The sequence below is a fragment of the Ctenocephalides felis genome, unplaced genomic scaffold (assembly GCF_003426905.1).
Source record: "Ctenocephalides felis isolate EL2017-DRISC unplaced genomic scaffold, ASM342690v1 CF-g0.4_SCAFFOLD_01886, whole genome shotgun sequence".
Classification (NCBI taxonomy): domain Eukaryota; kingdom Metazoa; phylum Arthropoda; class Insecta; order Siphonaptera; family Pulicidae; genus Ctenocephalides; species Ctenocephalides felis.
Window position 1 is genome coordinate 63722215 of NW_020538040.1, and position 11968 is coordinate 63734182.

Genomic DNA, 11968 nt, shown 5'->3' on the forward strand with positions numbered 1-11968 from the left:
TTTATTCAAGTTCGACTGTTAACCAGGCTTCAGTTAGAATTTTCCAACAGGCACTTTTGTATGTGCAAAATAATGAACAAAATATGTTTGAGTGTTGTTTCACCAGAGAGTTCTGACATTGAAGTTTATACAAAAATTTTTTTTCTGAAGAATATAATTTATATTCTGATTATTTTTCAATTGATGCATGGATTTGTAGGTCAAATACTGCTATTGATTCATATCATTTTTAGAAATATTATATCTCGCTCGTCCGCCTTTGTAATGAGGTTAGTGAAATAAAGCATGTGAATTCTAAACGTCGATATTTTTTAACTTGCGCTCTTTGTAATATCTCATTAATTAGGTCCGCTTATAAAAATAATCGATTTTGCTTGATAATCAATAAATTTGTTTTACTAAGACTTTTGAAATAGAATTTATATGCATTATTAGTTAGATTTTAATGCGCCTATTGCTTAATTCATAGATGTTTTTGAAATATTTTCTATATTTTTGGATCAATAAGGTTTTTATTATATTATAGATAAAACTAACAAATCATTAAGCGTTTGCTAATCGATGTACATTTGCCTCATATCGATTAATCCATTGGAGACGTTGTTTGATTTAGATTTTTTGGTTTGGTTTGTAGTTTGGTTTAGATTTTTCGCGACTTGAATGAAATTCGCGAGGAAACACTGGTAAATAATATCCGAAGTTTTTTTTTAACACGTAAACGCGAATGGGTTTAAGAGAAAAAACAGGCTATTTTTTAGCTTTAGATGATACGTTTTTCTTTTGACTATCTTTATCTAAGAATTTCAGTCTTACGTGACAATTTTTGAGTGATAGGCAGTTTAATGCTCAATCATTAACTATGTATTTTCATTTTAACTTGCGTTGCTACATGAATGCTTTTTCTCTTACAAAATTCTTTATCAAAAATTAACAGAACAACGTTGTCTCGAATGGATTAAGCTATAAGATGTTTAAGTTGATGGTTGCAATAGAAAACACACTATATATATATATATATATATATATATATATATATATACGAGTATATATATATACGTGTGTACTATTAAATTACTTTTTTGTTATGGTTGCATATATTTTGCAAAAGTTGCTGTTTAAGATTATGATTTAAAGTTAACTATGCTAGTTAAATTGTTCAATATAAACATAAGTTAAGAAAAAACTTTCAATTCTTAAATTTCATAATATGTGTATTTGTTATACGGGCCGTGTAGATAAAATGGACTCGTCGTTCTCAAGATCGCGGTCCAGCTCAATGTCCAGCTTGGAGAACATGTCTACAGAGTCTGTGCAATGTTTGGCATTTTGTGATTGCTACCTTAGGAAAGGTAAAGTAAATTAACAAAACATTATTTTTACTCAACAATATTATACAATAAAAGATATACCAGGTGCGCTACAAAATCAAGGGCAGCATTTCAAGCTACGAGGGAACGCAAATCCGTTCAAAATATATTAATTTTTTGTTGATGATTTTTACAAAACATTTGTGCATAGCATATTTATAAACTATTTTTTTATATTTGTGCTCAACTGTTTTGCATTATAAAAAATTGAATGAATCAATTAATAGAATCGATTCTTTTAAAATACTTGATTTGTTGACAGTAGTTTACGCGTTTATAGCTTTCAGTAAAAAAAAATTACTTCAATAAATGACTACGTATACATATATTAATGATTGAGACAGAAGTATTACTGTGTTAACTTTCGTAATGATTGATTAGTTTTGAACTGAGTTTGAAAATATTTATAACAAAATTATAAATAATGAATTAACATTGCATGTTTTCAGATTCATTGACGCCTACACTGTGGGTGGGTACAAGTATCGGTTCTGTTTTTACAATTTGTTTAACAATTCCTGACATGGAGAATCGAAGAACGCAACAGGCCAGTGCTACCATAGCAGGTAAATTCTTGTAAATTGGTGAAAATATCCAAGTTGATGCTAAGTTTATTTTAATTATTCGAAATTTCAACTTTTACGGAATGTGTTCACAATGTTTTTACATTTCCTTAGGAGGTGGTCCGTTTCGTTTAAATGGTGGAATTACTACCATTTCATTCCTAGATTATACAGGTGCTTTAATAGTTCCTCCCAGCGAACCCTGGCGGGACGAAGGAAAGGAACGACGAGATAGTAAGTTTTTTTATGCTATCGGTTTACCTTAATCTCTTTATGCTATAAATTATATTTAAGCAATAGTCACTAGAAACGCTATGACACATATAATTTGTTCGCAGAAACACCGACACGAGCTTCCAGAATGAGCCCAACGTTGGCATCCGATACATTAGTGTTTAATACTGAGCAATTTGTAATTTTAGTGAGCGAAAAGCAGGCTAGGGTTGTGTCGCTTCCGTCGCAGACTTGTACTTATAGAACGCAAATTGCCGATGGCGAATTTGTCGTAAAGGCTGAAGTCATCGTATTAAGAGGTAAGAAATCCTCATCATATCAATTCTGAATTTCTTTATATATTGTAAATATATATGCATTGTGCGAAATATTTATGCGAATATTATTTGTTCAGTTATTTTAACTGATTCTCGTCAATTGACTTTGTTTTTATTCGTCGCGATGGCGATAAAGTTGATAACGCCATGCAATTGCAATACTAAATATAGTGTTGATTAGATTGATAGATTAGCTTTTTATGCTGATAATGAGATAAAACATAATTTTAACAAGATATAAAAAAAATTTTGAAGAACGAAATGTATTTAGCTAAATTGTTTACATAAATGACCAAAAGTAAATATAGTTATACATATTCGTCACATAAAATTATTGTTATTTTGACTGCTTAGGATCTGGTTTAAAAAGATACGGATTATAAATATACTTAAACGATTAATTCACGTTCTTAATCATGAGTGATATCAATTTAAAAGCTAAACTAACATTTATTGCAGATCTTCCGTGTCTGATTAGTTATTTATCTTCTGGTCATCTGACTGCGCATAGTTTACCTTCGCTGAGACCATTGATTGATATCGATTTTTTACCCTTAAGTGAATTGAGGTAATTATATTTTCTTTAATATTTTGTATACCACTTATTGAGGTAATTATATTTCCTGCAATATTTTTATACGTTAGATATATACCTAGGTTTTAATTTTAATGTGCAACACTCAATAAGTGCTTTATATTTTGGATTTTTTAAGTATTGCAAATAAACTGAATGCAATTTCATAACGGTTCAGGAATGCAAAAGAAATATGCAAAGAATTGCTGATGAAAATCGTTCGGCTATCGATATATGTAGACATAATATAAAATATAATTCAAGACTAAAAAAATGATCGCGTAACAGAACGTTTTTTTGTTTCCCTAAAATCATAACATGACAGTATCAATGAAAGTTTGTAAAACTACAGATAACGCGCGCATAATACGGTTTCAGAATTGAAATCATCTTCCTTATAACACGGTACTTTTAAAGCACGGGTTTGCTCTAACACGGTTTGAGAATTGAGAAAAACCCTAATAAAATAAAAAATAAAGTAAAACTTATAAAAATCTAACTTTCTTCAATATAAAATTAGTAAAATCGCCGTACAATAGCTCAATAAATGCGATTCGTTAGAAAGCTAGAAAAAAAATTCTAAGCTTATTTTCTGAACAATTAGTCAATTAGTCTTAAACAAGGATCTGGAGTAAATATATAAATATCTTCTTGCTAAAAGCAATATATTTTTTTGCAAAAAATGATGCACAGATCTGGAGGTAGTCCAGAAAACTGCTCAAAGTATGAGGATAACTTGCAAAAAAAAATCGCTTACTTGTTAATTATGACTAAATCATAATTCATATAATGTATATTATTTCTTTAAAAAAATTAATAACTTAATTATTAATAAATTAATAAAAATTAATAACAATATTTATCAAATGATATTTAGCATATTTTTTGGAATTTTTGGAACGTGACCTTTCTTTTTATACTAGTTCTTTTTCCCGTATAACATGGATTCGCACAACACGCTAGTTTTTTGGATCGTACCTCCAGTGTTATTCGGGTTCAACACTGTGGCATTCATTTATTTAAACGATTGATTTCGTGAAACGAAATCATATCACTCCAAAGAAACCACAATGTATATATATATATATATATATATATATATATATATATATATATATATATATATATATAATAACATAGTTATGACTATAAAAATTTTGATTGGTTGTCTTTTTCTTTGTCAAAATAAAAAAGTCATATATATAACATCATATCAAGCCGAATCGATAAGTGCGCATCTCTTTTTGAAAGGTGAGTTAACTTTTATAACGACCCACTTAATCCTGAGTTATTCACATATAAATTCAATCAACTGCTAGATCTGTATTGATACATGTATTGATCCTGTATTGATACAGGATTTTTATAAATGGACGATAAAAATATTCGGATAGCTTTATTTATTTCTTAATTTTTGCTGCGATCACATAATTATAATCTAAATTAAAAATTAAATTTAACATGAATATAAATATATCTATATTTTAAATAATTATTTATGTGCCAGTTTATTTCAAATGTGAAACACTTTTGGGTTTAGTTATAAAGAAATTAGTTTAAAATGAGTCCAAAACCAGAAATTGTTCAAATTTTGTTCATTCTATTGCTAACGTAAGGTGAAGACGAATGAAGAGAATGGTTTTATCTTCTGGTTGTGATCTGGACAAATTTACTCACTAGTTATGGTTTGGGATTTCTTATTTATTTTAAATAGATAACTTCAATGTACACGATGGCACCAATATACAAAAAATACTTTCACACGCGAAGTCTATGTAAAATACAAACATCCTACATAAACTCAAATGTGAACAGAAGAGAAAGGTTGCATGCCTTGTACTCTACGATAGCTTCTTCCGATCCGAACCTTGCGTGGGGAAGTCGAAGACTCTTAATAAGTGAACGACGACGAGTTATCTCCTTAGTTCTGTTTTAGAATCTGAGTTATCTAAAACTTAAATATATATATATATATATATATATATATATATATATACGTATATATATAATTATGTACGTCCCACTCACAGCTGAAATGACAAATCAAAACACATATATATCAACATATGAAACAACAACTTTGTGCAATTAGTATTACAGCTTTGTGGAAAAGCATGTGCAGCAACATAACCATTTTTTGAAAATTATACACTATTATAACACGCCTCGTAGATTGATTGAACTTTATAAATCAATTGCACATTTATATATATAGAATTTAGAGCATTTATAGACCAAGATAGGTGTAAGAGAACTATTTCTGATTCACTCTAATATTGTTAACTCTATTTTCTTCCTAAATCCTTGTGAATTATGTTACTGCAACGAAAGTGAAGCACAATTTCTCGATGTATTTGCAATGCACATTTATAAGTTTTCCAAATCCTTATTTTCACACTATACCTCACCTGCTTATTTCTTGTGATCATCTTATTGTACCCGTGCAGTTTCCAGACACATTGCAAACAAGGTGCTATTGTCGACCCAATGCTCAGTATTTGGGGCCAACAGCTCATTGTAAACGAGGACACTGATAAGTAAGTTATGCACATACAATGATACATTTTAAGTTCGACATTTCCCAGCCTTCTATTTCTACCATTTACGCCTAAGTTTTATCTAAAGCAATTACTTTACTTATGAACTATTATTTCTTATGATTTTTATGATACTTTAAAACGTAGCACTAATTAATCTCTAATATTTAATACATTAATACTAATAATTTTTTTCACGCTGTCTTGATTTTTTTAATTATAACCTAAACTTGAATAATGATGTCATAAAATCACTTGTTATTTCATATTTAATATACTATATTTAATATAGACAGAATGTTGGGAATACTGTTCCACACTCTACATTACACATAAGAGAAGTTAAAGTTCTCTTATTATTGATAATTATTTAACTGGATGTTTTATCTTGTGGCACGCTTTTTATAAATTTATGTGATGTAATATTTCTTATTGCTACCCGTGTATTCCATATTTTAAAGATATTATAATTTATATTTTTATATATACTACTTTTGGGATGAAAAGATTTTGCATCCACCATTATCAAAAGCACAATAAATGTAACTTAGAAGAAAAAACTTTTATTAATGTCGCGTACGTTTTGAAACGAAAGCAACATTAATAAAATTTGCTTTGCATGCACTGAATGATCTGGATATTCATACTTTTGGAGGTACTTTGTAGCAGAATTTTACATGTGCAAACTGATTTGAGAATTTACTAGTAAAGCAGTATTGTTGTCAGAGAGTATATTAAATGGTTAATAAGTTGAAATAATAGAAATAATAGTTTTGAACATTTATTATTGTTATATATAGTTACGTCAATTAAAATTTTAGGTCTAAATATATTTGTATTACAATAGTTAATTTTATGAAGTGATACTACTTTCTATCGTTCAAATTCAAAAAAATATTTTTCAAAATGAGATGTCATTACTATAGCATGAAGTTATTATGCTCTCTCTACGTAGGTACCTGCTTTGTACATAGCACAAACGTATTTACATATAATTTCACAGACATCAAGATATTATGATATTTGTTTCGCATGAATGATTTAAGTTTTACTAATACTGTTTATATATACATATACATTGAATACTCTTGAATAGTATAAATAAAATTAGCATATTAGATCTTCGTTCTCTGAAGTGGTCACAATTACATATGTATGCGCAACTTAATTTCGCGTTATATTGGTATTTTTGTTCACTTAATGGTTTGGATCATCTTTAATTCAGTATTCATATCAAACCTGTCAGTTAGTCAGTATATAAATATATAGACAATATATATAGAACGAATAGTGCGTTTAGAGTGTTTCTTACTTTCGTCGACTGTTTGTGAGACTAAGCTAATTTGTATTTATTAGAAGTTTTATTCCGATTGTTGCTAGAGATATTTCCAGCTAGTGAATACTGTAATATTATACTTTCAGCGTCTGGTTAGGGTACTAATTACCGGATTAATCGACTATTGTACAGAAATAAGTACCTTTAATTTGTCTTAGAATCCTGTTCTATAGAATGTACCTCTAAGCAATACATAATCATTTTGCATTATAAATATATACACTGTAGAAGTCCATTAGTTCGGTACCCAACTGTCCGGAATGATCGGACGAAAAATAATTCCGAGTACTATGATACCCGTCTACCGAAAAGGGTTAATACTAGTCTTGCAACGAATAGTATATTCGGCAAAATGCCGAATACCGAATGTTCAGCATGCTCCAGAAACCGAATACCGAATATTCAAAAAGTATTCGGAAAGTTTTTAGCGCCTAAACTCGTTCGTATTAATGTAATTACTATTCGCAGTTGTTATATTACTAACATACCACATGTATATTCAATTCTTATGCCTAGACTTGCAACTACTATTTGGTTACTCTTTCTTATTTGGAAAATTTCACACCATTTATACTATTCAGCCGAATACCGAATACTTAAATAACATATGTGATAGGGAAATAAACCAAAAAGCGATTTTTTACATATGTATATATATGGGATCGTTCAAGTATTACGTAAGCAGATTTAGTACAATTAATTACCCATCCCCCTTTGTCAGCAAAAGTAAGCAAAGCTGTCACCAAAATGTCAAAAATCAATCAAATTGAGTAATGCCATTAGTGAGAATTACCAGAATTATGTTTGGTTAAGTCAACGAGCAATTCTTGCCGCAAAGAATAATGATGTACACGCACTGAATTTCACCATTCAGTAAAAAATTGCGGCGATTTGGTGATATACCAATGATTCCGACTGGTCTTCCGTTTGACTTTAAACGATTGCAATTTCCAGTTCGCCTTGCGTTCGCAATAACAAGTCGCAAGGCCAATCGCTTAGTGTTTGCGGGATAAATTTCAAATAGATTATTTAGAAAATCATTGTTTTTCACATGGGCAGTTATACGTTGCCTGTTCACGAGTTGGAAAACCATCCGCTTTGTTTGTGTTAACGTCAGACCAAAAAACAAAAATTTGTGGTTTACCAAAGAGCTCTTCAATTTAACGGATAATTTGCGGATTCACTTGCATTTACTTAGAGAAGTTCAACTAAAAAACACTTTATTTTTGTAATCGAAATAAATTCATTCATGTTGTGTAATAAAATCAAATTTTACCTTTTTAAATATAAAAAAAAAAAAAAATTTCTTCATCTTTCTCACGAAACCTTCTGGTGACGAAACGGAGTTCGTCGGGTTTGCTAGTATATATATACTACAACTGTTACAACTAGTAACAATATGTAGGTTCTTTCTGCTGCTAAACACATCTGTTACCAATCTGTGGAGGCAGATCGATAAAAACAGATGTACCTAGATCTTTGATATATTTATTTGATTTGATTTATTTATTTTATACGATTTCTGGTGCACTTTACACATAACTTCAACAACTGAGGAAATAATCTGACTGAAGACTAAATAAGGTTGAAATATTGAATTGAACTACGAATTGACTTATACTGGTCCTAACTCATACTCCTCTGGACTCATACTTTATAGAAAACTCTTCTCTGGGCTCATACTTTATAGAAAACTACAACTAAACTGTCGAATGCGTCACCGCAAGACTTTTATATGCTTGCTTCAGGGTGACCTTGAATTCCTAGATAACATTACTTACGACTTGGACCAGCGGTGGCGATATCAGTTAGGGCGTGGGCTAGCACCAACTAGACCCAGGCTCGCTGGTTCGATTCCCGCTACCGCCAAGCCTGACATCAGGCAACTTTGATGTCAAATTTCCACTTGGGGTTATAGATCACAATATAATTCCAAGTGGAAATCGTCCTTCGCGGACATAGTTGCATACAACCACATGCACACTATTAGACATAAGAGCTAATAACCCCCACACCATTTAGACATAAGAGCCAATAAAACCCCCACACTATTAGACATAAGAGCTAAAAAAATACCCACACATAGGAGAAAGATAACCGATGGGTTGCTTCTCATCTTCTCACCGTAGATCATAAGTCATACACACAAACAGCTCATAGAACAACAAAGAAGAAAGAGTTCTGATTGCTGTATATAAATAAAAAAAAAAAAAAAAAAAAACTTACGGCTTGTTTAACGCTATTGCAGAGTGCAACACAATAAATGAGTAAATGTTATGTGCGCATTTGCGGTTGAAAGAAATTTTATCAACGACACATGCTGTGCTTGGCCCAAGGATACTTCGAGAATGCAATGTTGTAGCATGAGTAATTTACTACGTTCTGCGTAGTTTGTATTCTGACCCTTATTGTGGTTTAAATTTTATTTATAATGATTACAAATTAAAAAGAGACTATATGTTCTCGAACCCTGGTGTGCCAATGATTCAAAAAACATTTTACATTTATTGACGGAGTCCAAAATGTATTACATTTACATAGAAAAACAATAACGATAAAAAATACTTAAAATTTTGTATCCAATATAATAGATGAAAACATCATTACTCCATGGTATGAGTATGCTTATGCACAAAGTGGTATGGTATAATATATATTTTTTAACAACACAAATGGCTAATCTCACAAATAAACATGAATAGCTTTTAATAAGTTGTCGAAACTATGTATTGACTATAGTCACACACACACACACACACACACACATATATATATATATATATATATATATATATATATATAAATATCATATGAAATTTTAAAGAGTAAACTTGCCGAATGTGTCGAAATATATTTATGTATAAATATCGATAATTTTATAGCAGCATTGATGGAACGGTAAGATGAATGTCATTCTGAACGTGCTTATTGTATCTACTACTCTTATTGCTGGAAAGAATGCTGTTGGAAAAGTTTTGTTGTCCTCATGGAGTTTCTTACAGGACATAGAGTTTATATAAAAAAGTTCAATTGCGCGTTACAGTTCTATACAATCAGTTTTAAAACTGCATTACGTATATGGTAAAAAACATATATACGAGTATACCTCCAAATTATAAAAATTTGATTGAAATATATCTCGGGTGTTAGATATATACACCAATTCGTTACGATATTTGTCATCAATTTTCCTGCTTGGATTTCTCTTTTGTTATCATAACAATTTTACTGAAAATGCAACATAAAAATTTTCAGCATTTATATAGCATCTTATACATTTTTCCAGAATTGCGAAAACATTTTGCTTCAGCAACAGAGGGCATGGTTTATATTTGACTTCTCCATCGGAATTACAGAAATTCACAGTTTGCGCGGAATTCTGGTGAGTCGTTAGTTTTATTGCACATTTGAGTTTGTGACTGATAAATATATTATATGCTTGTAATATATTTATGCAAATATTCATGCAAATAATAAATATATTATTAAATGCAAAACATCATTTAGCATTGGCTCGTAGTTTCTATATTCTACACAATGTCAGCATAATGATTTGAGAAACATTTAGACATGTGAATATATTAACTGAGTTATAGTAACTATAAAACTTCTGAAGATTAATATTATTTAGTTTTGTTATTTAGTTAGCTTTATTATTATATGCAGTACCCAGCTGCCCGAGATGATGTGCGAGTTGTTCGTAGCAACTGATATGCCCGAACCGCCGAAAGAAAGTTTTTTCAAAGGCTTATTTGGAGGTGGACCACGCCCGCTTGACCGGGAAGAACTTTGTAAGATTTTAAATTTATATCACTAATAGTTAGCAAAAGTACCTCAACCTTCTTACTATTTTTAAATTTTAATTGTGGTACAATAATTGATAATTACCGCAAATACAGACAATTATCTTCAAATTAGACAAAGAAAAAAATATTATTTTGCATTATTATTGTTATTATTCTATATTTTGTAATATGCGAGTAGATTTTACTTATATATAAATAAACATAAATTATTTAATAAAACTACAACAGTAATTATTGCAATAACTATTGCAAATTTGTTTTAAAAAAACGAATGCTCAATTATAAAACTTGGGATTACGCGCCTTATCAACCATGCACTTTATCATGCGTCAATGTGATGCACTAAAATTCTTCAGCGTCTAGGTACTTTACATAAATGATTTAGTTTTAGTGGACGTGGTAAACAGGGTATAGGATTTCACACGGTATATTTATGTTTAACAAAATAAGAAAACTATTTTCTCGGTGTGATAATATAAATTGTTTTTGTTTTAAATGTGAATCCTGATTTATAGTTGGCGAGTCGTCAGGAAAGGCAAACAGATCAGTGGCGCGAGTAATTCAGCCCGGCAATTCTTCGACGGCCATACAAGATCTAGGTCAGCGGGCAACATCGGCATCATCCGAAGTCAATCGTGCCCATCAGCTAATGATGGAGCGCGGCGACAAACTCTCTCAGCTAGAAGACCGCGCGGAGCGGATGCATAATCAAGCACAAGATTTTAGTTCATCGGCGCACAATCTAATGCTAAAGTACAAAGATAAAAAATGGTACCATCTATGAGATAATGCGCTATTCAAGACTATACAATTCGTTACTAAATATGTGTAGTTAACACGTTGAAATGATCAAATTCTATTAAGACACTAAATCAATGTGTGCCAGATATTCTACGACGTTCTAATTAGATACCTTTATCATTTTATTTACCACTTATTTGATAAGGTAATAAAATAACAATAAATAATTGTTTCAAAATGTGAAAATGAATTTTATAAATAAGAATTCTATTTTATGTTATATTTGTTTTATATTATATATTTAAATTATTATTACAGGTTAAACATATTTATGATAAGTAAAAGAATTTAAGGAATGACTACTGACCAAACAAATAAAAAACTCATAAATTTTATAAGTGTTTGGTAGAATTCAATTATTTATGTTGAAAGTTTGTTAATAAGAGTACCTTTTAAATATATAAAATAATTTATTCTTTGTATAATAAGTGAT

At 30.2% G+C, this 11968-nt stretch overlaps 1 protein-coding gene across 4 annotated transcripts in view; it reads left to right on the forward strand.

The window, feature by feature from the left end:
- LOC113376482 (syntaxin-binding protein 5) overlaps window positions 1–11627 on the forward strand; it is a 40958-nt gene extending 29331 nt beyond the window's left edge. For 2 of the 4 annotated variants that reach the window (XM_026616413.1, XM_026616415.1), the window contains exons 11-19: window positions 1236–1349; window positions 1817–1933; window positions 2045–2164; window positions 2269–2463; window positions 2941–3049; window positions 5503–5592; window positions 10215–10310; window positions 10595–10719; window positions 11250–11627. In XM_026616413.1, coding sequence (XP_026472198.1) covers window positions 1236–1349; window positions 1817–1933; window positions 2045–2164; window positions 2269–2463; window positions 2941–3049; window positions 5503–5592; window positions 10215–10310; window positions 10595–10719; window positions 11250–11518 — 1235 coding nt within the window. In that variant the 3' untranslated portion in view covers window positions 11519–11627. Of the gene's footprint in view, window positions 1–1226; window positions 1350–1816; window positions 1934–2044; window positions 2165–2268; window positions 2464–2940; window positions 3050–5502; window positions 5593–10214; window positions 10311–10594; window positions 10720–11249 lie in introns of all 4 variants that reach the window. The other 2 variants (XM_026616412.1, XM_026616414.1) reach the window with 2 other exon arrangements.
- Window positions 11628–11968: the final 341 nt, after the last annotated feature.